The sequence below is a fragment of the Ascaphus truei genome, chromosome 2, assembly GCF_040206685.1.
Source record: "Ascaphus truei isolate aAscTru1 chromosome 2, aAscTru1.hap1, whole genome shotgun sequence".
In the NCBI taxonomy this organism is placed as follows: domain Eukaryota; kingdom Metazoa; phylum Chordata; class Amphibia; order Anura; family Ascaphidae; genus Ascaphus; species Ascaphus truei.
In genome coordinates, this window is record NC_134484.1 from 394,822,373 (window position 1) to 394,844,342 (window position 21,970).

The window sequence follows — 21,970 nt, forward strand, 5'->3', positions numbered from 1 at the left end:
TTAAAGCAGCTGCAATTAATATCTCATCACAGCATACACTTCAACAGAGGGGGTGGGGTTCAGCACACACACAAATTACAGGCTCATTTTAGGGTCAACTTAGTTCACACCATTTTCACCTGTTTGAAGTAATTGAAAGGTGTGGCTGATTAGGCTTTTTGGGGAAGGGAATACCGTTCTTACAACCTGACTAGCACAACTGAAGTTAATCACACTCATTTGAAAGCTTAACTCTAGCTACTAAATGCCCCAACAACTCATTACTTATCAAACCGTACGTCACACATTAGTTCACTCATATCTATAGTTGAACTACTATCAACGACACATTATCACACACTGCATGTCTTGTCTTGTTGAGTGACAGCCACATTCAGGTGTGCCACATCTTCTATTAATGTACCACACATATCCTGTACCAAAAACAAAACTTTTTGCAATATGACCATCTTCATGATAACCATTGTGAATGGTCATCTCATGATAGTTATGTACATTATGATACTGATATCACTACACAACATATGATTTTTATGTACAAATTTAATCTATTTATCCTCACGCATTACTGCAGAAACATAGTATGTTGTATGTTAGGGAACTCAAAAGTTCTAAGTACACAGGCATGTACATTGTTATTACAACTATTTATGTTCACTTTCACACACACATTTTCGGTTAAGGAACTGATGCTGTTAGGTACTCATAAATACAGAACATACAATAACTGTTTGTTCAATATTTACACATGTAAATGTAAAACTAATGTTATTGTTATATATAGTTGCCCCTGGAGGACATGTGTCACCTGAGATGGAACAAGTGTCTTCACCTGGGTCATGCAGCTCAACACACCTAGAAGGTGAGTGTATCAGTTGGTGGCCATATAATATGTGCACTTCTATATGTTATGTTGTCATGTTCATTATTTGTTTTGCACATCTTCTTTAAATAGGATGACTTAGTGTCAGCGAAAATTAAGTGTAAGGCAACATGTATTGTGTTAGTGATGTGAACTATCATGTAGGAGTTCTGAGTTTAGAGCAAGTTTTCATTCATTCATATTTCATACTGAGTCCAAACATTATTCGTAAGTCAAGGTAGTTTTTAATGTGAGGTTATAAAACGTATGGAAACATGTTAGGTGTTACTTATGACACAGTAGAGTTACATAGTAACACAGCAGAGATTAACATGCCATTTAATAATGTGTACATTTATTTGTAGAACATGATGATGAGGATTATGATGATGATGATGATGATGCCGCCATAGACACAGAAATACAAGCAAGTGACCATGAAGAGGTTCCAATTGAAACTGTTTTACCGCCAAATCGTCCAGCAACTACCACATACGATGCAATTGTAGCTTCTGAGGGAAAAATTGTGGAAGCAGAAAATCGTCGCCATTCTGACCTGATGACAGTGCTGGAAAGGATGATTGCACTGCAGGAAGAAACAGTATCACAATTGGCACATCTCCACAGAGTCTTCATTGAAGTGCCTAAACAGTTGCAAAAAATCAACACCTCATTCGAAGCATTAGTTGTTCAGCAAACCCAAGCAAATTACTTGAGAATGACTAATGTACCACAATTCAACTTGAACACCTCACAGGCAGGATCTGTACATGCTGGTCAGTTTTCACCACATGCATCTGAGCTTCATTCACCAGGTCCGAATGTTACCGGTCAAGTAGCAGACATTGCTGTGCAGGTTCCTGACGACATCCTACTGCTGCCATCTGTACAAAATCAGCAGCTGACACCTACAAAGGAGGCGACAAAAACAAAACCGCACAAGCAGTTACTACTGACCAGTTTTTGGACACAAACAAAAAAAGACACACATGAAACAAACCAACCATCACTTGTGCAGTGTCTACCAACTTGCTCACATGTGTCAGTGGGCACAAGCCCTGTCGGTGAGTCACTGCCCAAAAGCCCTGTAGGTGAGTCACTGCCCAAAAGCCCTGTAGGTGAACAGTCAATGCCCACAAGCCCTGTAGGTGAGTCACTGCCCAAAAGCCCTGTAGGTGAACAGTCAATGCCCACAAGCCCTGTAGGTGAGTCACTGCCCAAAAGCCCTGTAGGTGAACAGTCAATGCCCACAAGCCCTGTGGGTGAGTCACTGCCCAAAAGCCCTGTAGGTGAGTCACTGGCCACAAGCCCTGCCCGTGAAGTGCCAGAGGCCAGTCAAAGTGGCTCTGTTGTGGCTAAAGTTGTTGCAAAACGAAAAAGAAAAATCCAAGAGACAACAAGCAGGCCTGTTACTCGCTCTCAAAAGGAACAAAAGAAATAAATGTTATAATTCACTAAATATGTCTTTGGCCTTGTTTTGTTGACTTCAGATTATCTAATTAATATTGTACAGTATGTATGCTGAAGACTGTGTTGTTTCCAAACTTTCAAGTATGTTCTTGTACACGTGAAGTTTTGGAAATTTTAACAGTCGTAATTAATGAATAGTGTTATTAATATTGATGTATGAATCGTGTATTCAGTAATGGTCCACCAGGAGCCAGTTGCTAAGTTTAGAGAAGCTGCCATTGACTTTGCAGCAAAACATTGCATTTGGGTGTGTTACTTGATGTAATCATTGCATGTGCATATAATTCACATGCAATTAAAAAAACACCTATTTAACTGCAAACATCTTTCTTGTACGTGTACAGCAGGATTATGTGTTAAATATTACTTACCTTTGCCTTGCTTGGGCATTGTAATGTTGTCCTTTAATCATTTATGTGTTCTTGTTTCAAGAACATCTCTGAATGTATACTAATATATATATGTAGTATGTATGGATATATGCACACACACACACACACACACACACACACACACACACACACACACACACACACACACACACACACACACACACACACACACACACACACACACACACACACACACACACACACACACACACACACTGTGTGTGTGTGTGTGTGTGTGTATGTATATATAGTACTATCTAAAATGGTATAGATGTATTTACAAAAAACATACACTTCATGCCTCCTTGTGAAAACACAGTATTTTTATAATACAGGCCTAATGTTTGAGAACTATACTAAGTGTGAGCCTCTAACAGTATTGGGCGCAAACAAATGTTTATTACTTAATTCACTCATGTTTATCACCATTTAAATAGGTTTCATACAAGGCCTACTTACTGCCATCAATATGTTGTGTGTACTCCTGCAATATAAAAAAAAAAAATATATATATATATATACACACAATATACATATATATATACACACAATATATATATATATATATACACACATACACACAATATACATATAGTACAATATACACTTTATATATATATATTTATGAGAGAGATATATTTATATATATATATAGATATACACGTATTTAAACTCATGCAGACAGGGAGTTAACCACACTTTCAAATACACACAGAAATGTATGCGGGAAAGAAACATTTCATTTTGCAGGTGTGTGTATTTACTGATATGGCTGTCTAAGCACTATTTTCACACAGTGCTCTTTGTTATTTTTCAAGAAAACTCAATGTTACTGAATTAAAAGTGTAGGAATATTTTCAGAAACGAGATAAAAAAAGGATACATGTTTGTCCCACAAGCGGCTATCAGAAACCACAAATGTTCAACCAATTAAAACTACAGATCCAAATGGCTTTTGAAATAAGGAGTAAAAGTTTATACTTTTGTTGACCTTGAAAAGGAAACACAGCAATTTGTTAGCCATTAAGCAGTTTCATTTTTATGAGCAAAGAACAGATACCTGCACACATCTTTTGTGCTAATCTGCAATGGCTGATGAATTCGTTAAAAATATGAATCCGCAATTAGGGTATAAATACATGGTATCAGAAGCGATTTTGTCCACTTGCGGACACAAAGCGAGCACACGCCAAATCTATGATTTGATTCGAGCAAAATATCCTTATTACCAAGACCGTGGGCATGCGCGCAATTTTAATTCCTCAGTAAGATTCACTTTATCAACTAATGACTGTTTTGAACGTGTGCAGGATAAGCTAGAAGACAAGTATGGTTTCTGGAAGATTGCCAAGGAAAAACATTTCACCGTGAAAGAGGGCACACATATTGTGCTTAAAGGCATATTTATTCCTAATGCCAATAGCAATGGATCCGCTACTACTGTTCCGTGTGAATCGATACCTGCTGCAATATTTGCACCCTCCATTCCTGAAACCCACATTGTACAAGAACAAAACTACTATGATTATGTAGCAAGCCTTTCAGCTGAAAATGCATTGGAATGGGTACCCGAAGAAATGAACCTACCTCCGGACCAATTGTTTGAAGAAAGCAGTGGCGATTCCTATGAGCGCTTCATGGAGGAGATGTGTGTCATACTGGATTCAGCGTTTGGGTCAAGCGTGGATGAAAATGCCTTGCATTTCTGGAGCGACCAGTTGCAGGCAGACGAAGAGTTAATTCTAGAAGAATGGTAAATATAACAATCGTTATGCGTTGACTCTGCGTTTAAATTTTTTTTTTTTTTGTAACCACCTTTTTTCACTTTCAATGCGTGGATACTGCGTAACATTGCAGACTTCATAACATGTAGCGATCACAAAGAAATTGTTTCCTAATACAATATAGTAGAACCTGAAAGAGTAGTACACATTGCTGACGGAATAAATATACGTACTTTCCTATCCCTTTAAACATATTAGCAACATTTTACCATAACTCTAACACATACCTGTTTTGTTATCATGCACCATCTACAACATTTAAAACCGGGTCCACCACGTATGACGTGGGACCCTTGTCATGGGCCAAGGCGTCCTTAAAAAGGATTACGGATGTAAGTCCCGCCCCCAAGCGACGTGCGCGCCTCAAAGCCTATTGGCTGTCATGTTTTGTTATAGTAACGGTAACTGCAGTGTGTCATGCGTGCGGCTCAGTATTTGTAGGCGTCAACTGGGCGTTAGCCGAATGTTAATTGAGTGGGAGGAGTGTTAGCGTGCGTTTCACGCTGGCTTAACATGACGTCACACGTATTGCATTTGCGCATTGTGTTATCGGCCGTGCTTTCTGTCCAAACATGTCTGTTTAAAAAGAATACAGATGTACTCATTTAGAACGAATGTAGTTTCGTCTTCATTGTATTTGAAATAAAGATTTTATGTTTACTGGTATTTTCAAGATGTATTGAACGCACAACGTACGCTTTGTTTTGCGCATGCGCTAACAGTTAGTGGAGCCAAGCGTGAAGTGCGTGCGCACACTAAGATGTGCGCGCACATTTTTCAGTATACAGGCAACGTTCACTTCATATACATAGTTATGGCTGCTACCAATTTAAAGAAAAATTACATACTGATGTACACTTGTACTTCTAACATATAAGTGACTGACGTGTGTATGTACACAATCATATAGAGCTGTGTAACGCGTTGTCACAGATACATATATAGTAAGGTGCCATCTTTGACCATCATGTGTTTACTGTATTTCAGAGATGTCGGGGAAGATACAATCGGATCAATGTATGATTTCAGAAGAGTCTACCTTTATATGAGATGATTGTGAGGAGGAGCCACCGACTACTATACTACATATGGAACTAATTTTATATTGCTTGCAGCGCTTATTAACAAACAATTAAAAATGTGATACCCTTATGCCTATATTGCATAAGCACTTAATTAACATAATGATGTTGCAAAAGAGTGCCTCATGAATTTTTCTTGAGTGTTCTTTAATTACTACTAGCATTTTATGGCATGGTGTGTTTTATATATAACAACCATTCCCACTCTGCTAACACATTTGTGTATTCTATTGTGTAATGGAACGTATGACTAACGAAACTATGTAACAATAATAATAATTATAATATGAGCATGTTCATGTATAGCGCTGCTAGTTGTACGCAGCGCTTTACAGACACATTTTTCAGGCTGAGGTCCCTGGCCCGTGGAACTTACAATTTAATTTTTGCCGCCTGAGGCACAGGGAGATAAAGTGACTTGCCCAAGGTCACAAGGAGCCGACACCGGGAATTGAACCAGACTCCCCTGCTTCAAACTCTCAGTGCCAGTGTGTGTCTTTACTCACTGAGCCACTCCTTCTCCCAATGTAAAGGACACTTACACTGGCGACACACTTTATTCGAGCTCGGCTAGTCCCACGAATTCGGGTATACCCGGGTGTATTGAGGTTTGTGACTGTTTTCTGCCCGAGTGCATTGGGTTATTTTCCAGGCAGGGATTGAAGCATTTTATTCCCGCTGGCTGCAATACTGCACAGTATATATATATATACTGCATTACAATTCATGAATTTATGCCATCTGGTAGACACGCGAAGCATTGCAGCCTATTAAATCCTAATCATTATCATTTAACAGATCAGCCGCCCGTCAGCCAGGCATGAACCCAGGCTGGGAAGGCAAACGCAACGGGGCTTGTCAGAGGTGAGGAGCGGCGCATTCCAGGTATCTGCCAGGTACATACTGGGTATTTGCTCGAATAAAGTGTGTCGGTGCAGTACAACCAACTAGCCATTTATTGTTAAAAATCTCTTGTTACATGGGTATGTTGATAAAATGGTTTGGGACTGTAGCAAATAATGTTATTGCCCAGATGTTGTGGTCCCCTACAATGCATGATGTTCTGAATATGACATCAACATCATGTAATGAATTACGTTTCTGTGTATATTTCATTAACCTAACTAACTATAGTTTACTGTGTTTATTAAACGTTCTAAAAATAAATAGTATAGTCAATATGATGATATAAGCTACCATAATAAAGCTGCTGTTATCATTTGTCGGTGTTATACATGGATCCTACACAAATTGATACAGACACAAACAGTTGTCTTAAAAGGTGTGTCTATGCTAATGTGCACGTGATTGACGTTACAATTGTGAGAATACTTGATAATTATCATCATGATAATGATGAAGTGACGTGATTGACATTCCAAAAATATTACCAACATTGTCATATTGGTAAATTATAAATGCTAAATGACAGTAACATTTGCGACAAAATTGTCTTTTCTGTTAACAGTTTTACACTTGGTACATGTAGGACACATCCACACACGTGTGACTTATACATACACATGTCACAAATTTAAATTAATGTTGACTAATAATTCCTAGCATTAATAAACACCTACATTGCTAAATATAAGATGTAGTACGCATTGTTGTGATTACAGGCATTCATGCATGGAGTGTTATGATCAGTCAATTTCATCCGTGATGAATGAGCTCCCGTAAGTAAACAAATAAGTACAGTTATCCCCTTGTCTACAAACACCTCTATATTACATTAATGGAATTTATAAGGAAACATACATAAAATGTGATGAAATGTGAGTAATCATTTTGTAATACAATGCACATGAAACCTCAAGAGTAGCTAAATGCATATACATGATACAGAAAGTACATGTATGTTACATTTGTGTTTAAACCAATATGTTGGGTTTTTTCTTCAAATAATTATAGGAAGATTGAGGTAGGCACATCTTATGAGAGATGTCAGCAAATATACATACCATGATCAGTCATACTGGAGATATACCTATAATGCAAAGGAACAATATATAAATTGCAAACATTGACATGCCATCTTCAGTACCGTAAACAACACAGCAAAGTGTGTATTTGGTGTTAAATGTGCAACACCATGTATATTTAATCACATTCAAAATGTAAATCAGCCTGGTGTACACATCATATGGATGTACATGTTACACTGCACCAATAACATTGTATGTAAGCATACTAGAAGCATGAATGAGTATGGCCATAATATGTGTATTGTCTTAGCATAAGGAACAACACAATGCTAAAATATTAGTGCTTTGTTACCCCAGTTGTATTCACATACACACAACTAAAGTACAATTGAAGAGGGATTATATAACCTGTGCAACAATAACATACCGGTGCCACATCCCTTTGTGCACACAGCAGAGAAAAGAAAGGTGTGCAACCCATATTCATCTGTGTCCTACCAGAAGGGTATATAAAAAAACATTATTGTTAAGATAACATAATGTAACTATAAAAGTATAACTTGGAACATATATGTTTTTACTTACAAGAAAAAAATGAATTGATGAGATTCTGGCGTGTCTGGCCACCACTGGCTGTTTGTTCATTTTCAGCAGCTACATGGGTGGGATGCTCGTCTACCAAAGGCTCAGCTAGGTCTGATTGTACATTGTGCCTGAGTGCAACATTGTGCAAAATGCAACAGGCAAGGATAATATCAGACACTTTTTGAGGCTTGTATAGAAGAACCCCACCAGTTCTGTCCAGACACCTAAATCTGGTCTTGAGTAGGCCAAATGTCCTCTCTATAACAGATCTTGTAGATATATGGGCTGCATTGTACCTCTCCTCTGCTTCAGTTTGAGGGTTTAGCACCGGAGTCAAGAGCCACGGCCTAATTCCGTATCCTGAGTCACCTATAATGAATGGAGCACACATAAGCTGACATTAGTGATCAAATTGTACAATGCCAACATTACTAAATAAAAATGTGTTTTGTGTTAGAACATGTAAATGTGTACTCACCCAGCAGCCAACCATGTTCAAAATGTCCCTCTTCGAACCCATGGAAGACTGAAGAGTTCCTCAGGATAGAGGAATCGTGACTGGAACCAGGGAATTTGGGTACCACATGCATTATCCTCATCGTGGCATCACATACCACCTGTACATTGAGTGAATGGTAGTGCTTACGATTGCGGTACACATGCTCACTCTGACTAGGTGCAATCAAAGCAACATGTGTGCAATCGATTGCACCCAGCACACATGGTATCCCTGCTATATTATAAAAGCCAGTCCTGACTTCCAGCCACTCTGTTGCCTCTGTAGGAAAATGAATATAATTCCTAACGCGTCTATTGAGTGCATAGAGAAACTGGGTAAAGGCCCGCGAGAATGTAGATTGCGAGACCCCGCCCACTATGCCCACAGTTGTCTGGTATGACGCGGAAGCAAGATAATGTAATGAGCACAGCATTTTAACAAGCCCAGGGACTGCACGACCTCTGGCTGTGAAAAAATCTAAATCTCCCCTTATCTCCTCATAAAGAGATAAGATTGCTGCTGAACTCAAACGATAGCGACTTACAATCTCCTCCTCACTCATCCCATCTAACAGGGTTCTCTCCCTGTACACACGCGGACGAGGCACAACTTGTCTCCTCTGTCTTCTCCTCTGATCTCCTGTCCCTCTACCTGTCCCTCGGCCTGTCCCTCTCCCTGTCCCTGTCGTATCCGCGTGACTGTCCCTGTCACTGTCCCTCGGTCTGTCCCTCCCTTGCCCTATATCATTCTCTTGATCATCAAGCATGTCATAGAAAAGAATGTTCCTCCGTCTCCTAAACAATCGCAACATTTTGAAATGAGTAGCTGTGAATGAGCAGGTAATGGGCGTCCTTTAAATAGGTATGTGATGATGTCAGGTGACATAGTAAAATGCAAGGTGTTACATTAACATAATAAAGTACTTCTGTGGCAAGCTGTGTGCAGTTGTTCTTAGAAGTATTTGTTGTGTGTATTCTGGAGGGAATGATGATATTTGCCAATGATGTGACGTGAAGCTTTGTACAAAGATTGCTTGCAAATAAATAGTGTAATGTGCAATGCATGTAACACTTGTGAACGCAACAGTCAGTCATGTAATTAGACAAAAAGGCTGAGATTGACGTGGGAAAAGTTTGGTGTAACATGTGTAATTAGCCATGTTATTGTCACATGTTGACAACAATGAATAGTCGTGTGCATATGCATGCATTTCTGTAATGTGGATAGTTGCTATAGAATGAGTTTACAAGGTGTCCCAATGATGAATTACTGTACATGTGTGTATAAGTTAGGTTGAAGTGCTTGTAATGCTACGGTTACAATGTAAACATGCAATGTGATTGAGCGTCCAATAAGTGACGTCATGAAAATAGGGAGGACCCAAAACTAGATGTAAACATGAGAAGACAGATGTACATGAACGTTTAAAGATGCGTGACACATTACAAGCATTGTGTAATGTAAAGGAACATGAATATACGGTGTATGTGTGACATGTGTGACATGTGTAACATCATGTAAATAATTGTTGCTCAGTTCAGTAAAATGTGTGATATGATGTGAGGTTCTCCTTTAAGAGTTGAGTATAGTATTTTCCCTTGACACATCATCACATGATGAGTAATGTGACCCGCAAATGCTGAAAACATGTAAAAGTAGAATGTTATGCAAATAATACACGTCAGCTGTGACACAATGCAGGGAATGCCCCCACACTGTAATGCAAATCCCCTTTGTATTGTGAGCAATGAAACGTAAACAGTACTATACTGTTATACGTCCCCGCTCCATTAACTCCATTGATATACAGAAGATTTTTTTTTTCTAAGTGCCGTTCCGGCAGCCTTAGCGATCGTTCTCCCCTCCAAACTGCCAACTTTAGTTGGCGGGAGAAATTGGCCATAACATCTCAATTTCGTAGTGCCGATCAGCCCCGATAAGCTGATTTTGTTTCTTGAATACAGCCGATTTAAAAAAGTGGCGATCAGTGGCGAAAACAGGCTTATCGACAGCCGACTGGCCATAACAAAATTATCGGCTCAGAAACCTGCCGAAATCAAGCACTTATCGGCGCTTACTGAATCTCAAACCCAATTTTGGCTATAAAATGCCGAAAAATACCTTATCAACGCTTACTGCATGAGGCCCTAAATAACAAAGAAATAAAATAAAAACGTATCAGAAACAAAAATTAAACGCATTAGTCAACACAATACATCCTTCATTAAAAAAGTATAATAAGAATAACAATCGCCAACATTTTATTTCAATCAAGCTGAAAAATACCAAACAATTACATCCACATAATAAACTAACATTGCAAAAAACAGCAGCAATACAAAGCCAGAAATGCCCCCCAAATATTGTCCTAATAATATATTGATCTGTACTCTAAAGTAGTACAGATTAATATATTATCAATCAATGTTCCAAAATACAACATTAAAAAAACACATGCAATGTAAAATCCTGTAAAAAAAAAAAAAAAGACATTTACAAACATGCAATATATTATTTACCATTAGAAGCGCTGGCCCTCCTACTCCCTGGGAAACAGGAAGCTCATGTACCGCAAAGACCTCAAACAGCATCCGATGCCATCCGCCATGAAGATCCGGATCAGGTACTCAAATCTCCTTTCTTCTTTCTTTAATCACCTTCTTCTATCTTCATCTGTCACCATTTCTTGATCTTCTTTATCTTCTATCTTCATCGGTCAATCCATAAAACCCCATGGTAGATCCCAACCAATGTTGTCTCGTCGTCTTCTTGGGCTCAAATGAGGCGTCACGGCCTTAAATAGGGCTTGTGACGTCACATTTTGCCTTGAACTGGGTTAACAGCCATCTGATTGGTTGTTAAAACCATGTCCCGACTTTAATTTTTTTTGTGACGTCACTTAAAGTGAATGATGCCAGCCAATAAGAATGGCTGTGCTTTATTTGCCTCTAGGATGACGTCACTAAATCCAAGATGGTGGCGTTACATGGTATTTTAGCCAATCAGATCGTGGGAACTAAATCCAAAGCATGTACCTGGGTCTTGTTGGTGATAGCCACAGATTTTCCAAGGCAAGTTTAGAATACTTGTCGGCGCACCTGTAATTTAACACATTTCTACCCCTGATATACCTAAACTTTTAATCATGATTTTGTGAAATTAAATTGTTTCAAATGTCCAAAATAAGTGAAACAATTACTTGATTTTTTATTACAATAGTACAGTATCAACAGCCATTACTTGTTTCACTTTATGCATGAATAAAATCTTTAAGATATAATGTAAGAAAAAATGTTATGAGATATCAATGTTGATAATTATTTACAGTTCATGGCAGCAAAGATAATTGTGACAATTGTAGAAGTGCTCTATATATATATATATATATATATATATATATATATATATCAAATAAAAAGTTCACTTGTGAGCACTTTCACATGTCTTAGGCAGGTCTGCAACCCTGCCTTTCACCATTATCCCCAGCATACAGGGCTTCCAGTGCAGCAAGGGATTCTGGCAATGTGTCACCTTTTGTCTGAAAAAACATTGTTATATGGAGCCAATATAATACATATACAGACACACATTATCTCTGCTGATGTATACAATAACAACAAATCTTACATATAAATATCAGACATCTATCTAAGCTGCCATTTTAAACAGTAGAGAGAAGGTGAGAAAAACATTTGTCCTGAGGAAATACTGTATGAGGTATTTGTTTTTAAATGTATATGTGATGTGATGTGATGCAAGTGAGAGTTTTGAGTTCTTGTTGCAGTAGTTAACATTGGTTTTTATTTGTCAGCTTGTGTATTTGTTTGGCAGGGAATTACTGTTTACTGTGAGTTAGGGCATTTAAGACTTTTTTTTAGTTATTCCAAGTTACTTTTATTGTGAGCTTCTGCCTGAAAAAATGTGAACGTTTGTATTTTGTGAGTAATTTTTCTTTTGCTTGGGATTTTGTAAGTGAGTAGGGAATGAGGAGTGAAACGGGGACTGAGAATGAAGACAGGGGGAGAAGATAAGGGTAAATATGTGTCCGTTAGGAGGTGAGTAGGACATGAAATAGGGTAGTACAGGTAAACCCCGTTATAACGCGGTCCTCGGGGGTCCACCCCGAGACCACTGTGTTAGTAACGGGGTCGCGCAAAAACAAAATGGCCACCGCAAAAAAATTAGTTAGAACAGTGTTTCCCAAAGGCTTGAGTTCCTTTCCCCCCCGGCCAAAACCGCCACCCCCCGGCAGCATCGGCGCATCATCACCCTCCCCCCGCAGCACCCTTCACCCCGCGGGGCAGGAGATGGGAGCGGGGATGTCCCTTGGGTTCCCGCTTCCCCCTGTCACCGTGTGACAGCCTGCGGGGCAGGAGATGGGAGCGGGGATGTCCCTCCGGTCCCCGCTTCCCCCTGTCACCGCGTGACAGCCCGCGGGGCAGGAGATGGGAGCGGGGATGTCCCTCAGATTCCCACTTACCTCTGATCCCCCCCACGTGCCCGGTGCTCCTGCTGCCTGCATGGAGGTGGTAGCAGGGGGTTTCTTCTCCCCACCGCTGTCCCTGATTGTCCCGCTGCCTGCGCGGGAGGAGGGGGGAGCGGGTGGTGGTGCTGTTCGCGGCCTTTCCTCTGTTCCGACCCCCCCCCGTCTGTGTAGAGTGAGAGAGTGTGTGTGTGTATGTATATATGGGAGAGAAACTGTGTGTGTATATGGGTGTGTGTGTGTATGTGGGTGTGTATATGGGTGTGTGTATGTGTGTGTGTGTGTGTGTGTGTGTGTATGTGTATATGGGTGTGTGTTTATATGGGTGTGTGTGTGTATATGGGTGTGTGTGTCTATGGGTGTGTATGTGTATATGTGTGTGTGTATATGTGTGTATATGGGGGTGTGTGTGTGTGTGTGTGTGTGTGTGTATGCGTGCGTGCGTGTGTGTGTGTGTGTGTGTATATGGATGTGTGTGTGTGTGTGTGTGTGTGTGTGTGTGTGTGTGTGTGTGTGTGTGTGTGTGTGTGTGTGTATGGGTGTGTGTGTGTATATGGGTGTGTGTGTGTATATGGGTGTTTGTGTGTGTGTATGGATGTGTGTGTGTGTGTGTGTGTGTGTGTGTGTGTGTGTGTGTGTGTGTGTGTGTGTGTGTGTGTGTGTGTGTATGTGTGTGTGTGTGTGTGTGTGTGTGTGTGTGTGTGTGTGTGTGTGTTTATATGGGTGTGGGTGTGTGTGTGGGTGTGTGTGTGTGTGTGTGTGTGTGTGTGTGTGTGTGTGTGTGTGTGTGTGTGTGTGTGTGTGTGTGTGTGTGTATGTGTGTGTGTGTGTGAGTGAGAGTGTGTGCAGTGAGCAGTGTGTGCAGTGAGCAGTGTGTGCAGGGAGTGTGTGCAGTGAGCAGTGTGTGCAGGGAGTGTGTGCAGTGTGCTGTGTGCATTGTGTGCAGTGAGAGTGTGTGCAGTGAGAGTGTGCAGTGAGAGTGTGTGCAGTGTGCACTGTGCAGTGTGTGCAGTGAGCAGTGTGTGCAGTGAGCAGTGTGTGCAGTGAGCAGTGTGCAGGGAGTGTGTGCAGTGAGAGTGTGCAGTGTGCAGTGTGCAGTGTGAGTGTGTGCAGTGTGCACTGTGCAGTGTGTGCAGTGAGCAGTGTGTGCATTGATCAGTGTGAGCAGTGTGTGCAGTGAGCAGTGTGTGCTGTGAGCAGTGTGTGCAGCGAGCAGTGTGTGCAGCGAGCAGTGTGTGCAGTGAGCAGTGTGTGCAGTGTGTAAAAAAAAAAAAAAACGGGAGCCACGTGAAAACCGCGTTATAACTGATTCGCGTTATAACGGGTCGCGCTATAACGGGGTTTACCTGTATATACAGTAGAAAAGGAGAGAGGAAAATATAAGGTAGAGGGGTCTGCAAAGTTATATAAGAAATACAGCCTCAAATCAGATAGTTTCATAATTAAGTTACAGATATTCAGTATACGGTGTGTGTGTGTGTTTGTGTGTGTGTGTGTCTGTGTGTATATATTTAAATATAAATAATTTATATATATATATATAAATAAAACAAAAAATCAGAAAAGCATGCCCAATAGCGTAATTCAATAATACATTTAATGGTTAGAGATAAAGGTTATAAACCACTCACAAGTGTACGTAGGTAAATCTCAGTGAATACAATTAACATCAGACTGGTGTGAGTCGGTGTACTAAAAGCTGGATCCAAGGTGTAGCAGGGGGGGAGATTGCTATACCTCACCAGTATCCAAATGTCCTTCTCCAAGGACAGCCAGGATTGTATCAACAGCAGGTTACTGGATGCTCCACAGAAATCCCAGCATTAGCTGAAGCAAGAGTCCACAAATCAGCCAGTGTGATGGACCATAGTGCATTTGTGTTTGCCTGCCCTTTGTGAGACTTTACAATACATATTCAAGCTATTGTGCAATATAGAAGGTGCACCTTCAAAATTACCATAACAAGTGTCAAAAAATTGAACATACACCTCAATCTGAAGAAAGTATTGGAGAAGGGAAAACAATCTCCATACAGGATTAATTACATCAGTAGAAATACTAAATCTGGGAAAATGGAGAAAGTTGACAAGACCTTCTAAAAATCTTCCCAAAAAATAATCAATTACTCTGTAGTAAGAGAGAAAATTAATCTCTCTCCAAAAAAATTGATATATCTGGAATAAGGAATTAGATATCAAAGAGGACACTACAGTATCACCTCATAGATTGGTATATCATCCAAGTCTGGTAAATATATATATTGTATACTGTACCATCACCAGGACATATGAGACATTTTATATTAACTGTTTTGAATATTGTTTATGCATAATTTTTTTATTACCAGATTCAAAATTAACCTCCATGTAGTTCAATTACGATGGTTTTTTTTTTTTTAAATAAATGTGTTATATCTTGCTGATCCATACTATGAACTAAAAGGAAGGGAATAGGGACTGGGGAAGGGGAGGGGGGACCCTCGCTACTACTATAGAATAGTATAGGTGATGGTGCTACAATCAGGGGTGAGGTACATAGGCAACACAGAGAAACAGAACCCCGATGGAGAGCACTCAGTCACTTAAGATCACAGAACCAGTGGTGGAGAATAATGTAGTGTGAATGTCGGATGGGTGAGGAGTTTAAATTTTAAAACAGTTTATGTAATCAAACAAATAAAATAGAACGCTAAAAAGTCAGGATAATGTGACTCTAATGAAGCCAAAAGACAGCGAATTATTAAAATCCAGTCAGATACAGCAGTAAATATTACCAATATATTGCCCTCACAGGAGGGATGAGAGTACCAGTACAATACTACATTGGTAATGACAGCTATATGTATCCTACCTCAAACCTGAGGTCAGTGTGGGATGGTCACTGAGTGAGTGGTGAGAACAACACTATTACTCTAAATGACACCCTTCCAGAGTGAAATAGCTGACCTGTAGTATCTAGGGCTAGTCAGTGTAGTAGAATACTGAGCGGGATATGCACAGAAGGTATGCACATATATGGTCTGGATTAAGGTACAGTCTTAGTATGACTGATCCGAAATCCCGGCCTGAACAGTGGTAGAATCACTGTGTACATTTGTTTGGTACATATAGATATTAATGCTACAACTGACAAGCCCACTGTGACAGAAGTAGGCTAGTGGATCTGCCTGCCAATACAGCTTATTGCATACAGTACACAATTAAGGTAAGGTGCTAACCTGATGGATAATTAGTGTACCCAAAGCGCTAATATATACCAATAAAACATAAATTGTGAAATGCAATACAGTGAATGGTGGTAAATCATAAATACATTAACACCAAATTAACTAATAAAACTTAACATCCCATGTGGTGATTCTGTGAAATTGTCCAAAAGCAGCCTAAAAAGTCTTCTGGGTGTCTAATGTCCAGTACATAGATATCAAACAAAAACAGACCTCTCTGGCGCGGAGACTTGAAAAAAACGATGGATTTTGGATGGATTAAGTCTGGATCTTTGTAATCAAGTGAACCTCAAGAAAAGGAGACAAGAAATACATACACACTAACATAGTGTATTACACAGAGAAAAAGATTGATAAGCTAGGCATATCAGGCAAAGGATAACAATTGAATAAAAGTAAATGACTTATAAAATATACATGTATGCACACATTGCGTGCTCACAACATGACAATAAAATGGTGATGACCTTGGTCACTACCGTTATAAATTCCTCCGCCGTGGGTAAAAATTGGAAACCTACTCACAAAAAGTGGCTAGGTCTCAAGCCTTAATATGGATAATATCACAAGCATTTGGATCTTCTTCCGTCTGTGGGTAGTGTCCTCCGTCAGCCCCTCAGCTTCGTAGCGGCAACTTCTCCGAATCGGCTGCTGTTCCGCTGCTCCGGTGACGTCCCTCACTATGCGCCCACTACGGTGTCCTAGCTGTGCCACAATTCAACGCGTTTCTGACTCGTAGTAATTGGTCTCTTAATCGGGGATAATCACTAAGGCAGTCTTTGAGGGGTATTTATACCCAGCTAAGTCCCAGATCATGTGTAATGAAGCATTAATCAATCAATTACACAATTAGCTATTAGCTGATATATGAAATAGACATGTAACACATTAACCAATACAATAAGTACATAATAAATGAATAGTAGATCATAACATGACTATAACATAACAATAAAATGTGCACATTCAAAACGTAAGTCTGATAGAACATAATAACCAAATCTTGAATGAAGTGGACACAGACTCGCAACTAAATGAACTCTAATAGATCTAATATCTACTGTCCCGGCCAGCTTTATTCTAAAGCTTGCCGGGATAAATGCTGGGCTTTTCTCCGATTTGAACGGAGTTTCTCGCGTGGCAGCCGCTTCAATAGATAAACGCTAATGGCGCTTATCATTGAAAGCGCCCGAGGCACGGGAAACCGGCCGAAAAGAGCCGCGCGCCTTCCGCGGGTTAAAAATTCCCGCGGTGGCAGCCGCTTTAGAGTAAAGCATAAAGCTTTAGAGTAAAGCGGCCCGCCACTGTAATACTATCCAACTCCTAAGTGTTCTAAATATGTGTTAATACTAAATGTAAAAACTATGACTAAGCTAAATATAAATATAATAATGACTAAGCTAAATATAATAATATAATGTATGTGATGAATTTAACTAATAAAAATATAGTGATTAAGTGGTAATAAATCTGTAAAACTATTAGAAATGAATAAGTGTTAAATGAATGAATATATAAAGAATGAAGAAATGAAAAGACTTTGCCATACTAGACAAATCAACTAGTGATAATTTTGTGGGGAAACTGAATGCAAACGGCGACTCAATTACTTCTAAGAAATTATTTCAAAAAAGCCATTAAATCAAATTCTATATGGAGTCCTTGTGAACTCATCGATTTAAATTCAGAAATCCAATAGGATTCCCTTTTGGAGATTTTGTTCACCCTACTGTATCTCCCCCTCTTTGGCTAAATTTTGGACACTCAATGGCATGGCATTTTAATCCTTAAGGGCTCTGTGAATGTACCTGTTTAAAATGATGTGAGATATTATGACTTTTAAGTCCTCTTTTTATGTTGTATATGTGTTGCCTCAACATAATTTGAAGAGTCCTGCCCGTGTGACCCACATATTGCAGGCCGCACGGGCATTCACACAGATATACAACATACTGACTACGGCAATTGAAAACAGTACCGAACTTGTACTCAGTTTTGGTGACATTGGATCTAAATACTTTAGTATTCACACTGTACTTACATGCTATGCATTTGGCACATGGAAGATATCCTTTAATGCCACCAAATGTTGGTTTGTTCTGATCACTGAAAGGACAGCTCGGAGAGAGTCTAGTTTTTAAATTATTTGCTCTCCTAAAGTATATCTCAGGTTTTTCCTTTAGAAATCCTCTCAGGATCTCATCCTGCCTCAACAGATTCCAATACTTGTTAAATATGGTGTCCTGAAATTCAGACAATAAAAAATGTTTACGAAAGTGTTCAGTAGCCCTGGTGGTTGCGCTTAATAGCGGTGCATCATCTAGCAAATACAAGGTGCTTGTATAGTCTATACCTTAAACCAGTGGGTACTGCTTGAATTAAAATTAATATCTACACTGGCGACACACTTTATTCGAGCTCGGCTAGTCCCACGAATTCGGGTATACCCGGGTGTATTGAGGTTTGTGACTGTTTTCTGCCCGAGTGCATTGGGTTATTTTCCAGGCAGGGATTGAAGCATTTTATTCCTGCTGGCTGCAATACTGCACAGTATATATATATATACTGCATTACAATTCATGAATTTATGCCATCTGGTAGACACGCGAAGCATTGCAGCCTATTAAATCCTAATCATTATCATTTAACAGATCAGCCGCCCGTCAGCCAGGCATGAACCCAGGCTGGGAAGGCAAACGCAACGGGGCTTGTCAGAGGTGAGGAGCGGCGCATTCCAGGTATCTGCCAGGTACATACTGGGTATTTGCTCGAATAAAGTGTGTCGGTGCAGTACTAATAAAACATAAATTGTGAAATGCAATACAGTGAATGGTGGTAAATCATAAATACATTAACACCAAATTAACTAATAAAACTTAACATCCCATGTGGTGATTCTGTGAAATTGTCCAAAAGCAGCCTAAAAAGTCTTCTGGGTGTCTAATGTCCAGTACATAGATATCAAACAAAAACAGACCTCTCTGGCGCGGAGACTTGAAAAAAACGATGGATTTTGGATGGATTAAGTCTGGATCTTTGTAATCAAGTGAACCTCAAGAAAAGGAGACAAGAAATACATACACACTAACATAGTGTATTACACAGAGAAAAAGATTGATAAGCTAGGCATATCAGGCAAAGGATAACAATTGAATAAAAGTAAATGACTTATAAAATATACATGTATGCACACATTGCGTGCTCACAACATGACAATAAAATGGTGATGACCTTGGTCACTACCGTTATAAATTCCTCCGCCGTGGGTAAAAATTGGAAACCTACTCACAAAAAGTGGCTAGGTCTCAAGCCTTAATGTGGATAATATCACAAGCATTTGGATCTTCTTCCGTCTGTGGGTAGTGTCCTCCGTCAGCCCCTCAGCTTCGTAGCGGCAACTCCTCCGAATCGGCTGCTTGAATTAAAATCAATAATGCACATTAATGAATTAGCATAACTACAAACGGAGAGCTAATAGAAGCGGTCGGGCTCCGATCATGTGCACTAATACCGCCCCTTTGACGGGATGATGACTCATGCCGACGTACGTTTCGCTAAGCGTGCTTTGTCAAGGCTGAACAGGAGCACATGTATTGCACCCAGTAATTATCAGATGAAGTTGAATCTGATTGGTTACATCGCATCCCATACACAGAACGCTGGTAAGTGTAGTGACAATGTGAAACAGAGGGCACAGCACTGCATAAGAACACTTTGAGAGCGGCAATAGGTGAAATAATTTGCTGTCTTTTGGCTTCAATAGAGTCACATTATCCTGGCTCTTTAGCATTCTAATAATAAAGTGTTTTAAAATTTACACTCTTCACTCATCAGACATTCACACTACATTATTCTCCACCACTGGTTCAGTGATCTCAAATGACTGAGTGCTCTCCCTTGGGGTTCTGTTTCTCTGTGTTGCCTATGATCCATACTATTGTTGTCCTTTAAGGATCCTTCTCAATATATCTCTTTTGAGTTAAAGTTTTGAGTTATACAGGAAACTCAGGTCGCGATGACAGGGATGGATATCATGCCAGAGACAACAAAATTCCTGGGGATACACAGGAAATGATCAAGCATCAATACCCCATCAATACTAGTCCAAAAACTCAATCAAGGATAAACATACCAGACGGAGTCGTAAGAAAAAGTAACAAACAACCTCAAAAAAGGAAAAAGAACACTTAATTGAGTACACAGTTACTTATTAATCTCTCCAAAGTCATTTTGACCCAAGCAGAACTCTCAGTCCTTAACAAAAGTTTAAAATTTGCACCCAATACAAATTTCAGACTATTCGACTGCAACACTATGCTCACCAAAAACAAGGCAGGACCCCGGTACTGAGGTGGAATGGGTATAAATGCCACCCACAGCCACAGGGGCACAAATGGAGAGTGGATGTCCAGCTAGCCGGGTCTGGATTGGAGAGTTTAGATTAGCCTTGATACTTGCCGAGGTCAGAGGTAGGAGCCGGTAGAATGATCTGTGTCCGATAGTCGTGGTCAGGGGTTGGAGCCAGAAGTTCGTAGTCGTTGTCCGGATTGGAGAGGTGCGGAAGGTCAGAGGTAAACCACGGTCGGTAAGCCAAAAGTGCGGAGTCCAAGAGTAAAGCCGGGTCGGTACACAGGAGATCAATCTGAAAGCAAGGCAGCAGGGAACAAGACAAGGCAGGACAAGGAACCAGGAAGTGGGAGAACAGCGCTAACAGGAACTATGCTCAGCCAAGTGCAAGTGGCACAGCCGAGCATATATGGGAGAGCAGGACCAATGAGAGAGAGTGGAGGAGTAGAGGTGCGGCCTCAGTTGAGGCAAGGATAGGTGGAGTGGTGCAGGAGAAAGGTGGGCATGATGAGGATGTTGACACGCAGCTGGGGAGCGGTGAACACGCGTCATGTGTGCACGCCGTGCGACATTGACGCACGCTGTAACCGGGGGTGGAGCCAGACTCTGTGATGTCTATGAAGCTCCTGCATGAGCGCGCACGCTGTAAAGACAGCGGGGTTGCACAAGACATCAGGTAAGGGGGGAGTACGCCACGGGGGACGCGCTCCCCGAATTCCTTACATCGACACTGTGATTGATTTACATCAATATGTGCGTAAACTCACGTTTAAAAAACATTTGGGGAAAAAAGAAGAAACAACTGTGAGGTTTGTGAATACTGATAATGATAATTCAGATAGTACTGTACATTTTCTCATCTTGACTATAGGATGAATTCACTTCCTTCACATCTGCGTTTGGTCAGCCTCCCTGCTGATGCGTGGTCCAAGCCCCGCCACCGCTCTGGTTATAGACAAGACCGGCGTGGGAGTGACGCGTGCTCTCGGCTCCGCCCCCTGACCTCCATGACACGTGCGAGTCAGTGCGTGATTGGTCCCGCCCCCTCGCCCTAAGGCCACTCAGAATCGGCGTGGGATTGACATGCGTTCCAGGCTCTGCCCCCTGACCTCCGTGACGGCATGCGAGCAGTTCTGCCCCCATCCCTGATTAGGCTGCATCATAGGGCACACCTGTGTGCACAAGCAGCCTATCGGTGGTTACTTCCTGGTTCCGCCCTTGCTGGCTATTGGAGGCTCCGCCTTTATATACCTTCAGTCTGCTCTGGTTCCTTGCTGAGCATAGTCTAGTGTGACGCCGTGCCTTGCTGCAT

General features: G+C 40.6%; 1 protein-coding gene across 1 annotated transcript in view; it reads left to right on the top strand.

Annotated features, from left to right (window-relative positions):
- The first annotated feature begins 755 nt into the window (after positions 1 to 755).
- LOC142488264 (uncharacterized) overlaps positions 756 to 21,970 on the top strand; it is a 43,527-nt gene continuing 22,312 nt past the window's right edge. The window contains exons 1-2 of the mRNA XM_075588636.1: positions 756 to 862; positions 1,228 to 1,718. Coding sequence (XP_075444751.1) covers positions 766 to 862; positions 1,228 to 1,718 — 588 coding nt within the window. The 5' untranslated portion in view covers positions 756 to 765. The remainder of the gene's footprint in view (positions 863 to 1,227; positions 1,719 to 21,970) is intronic.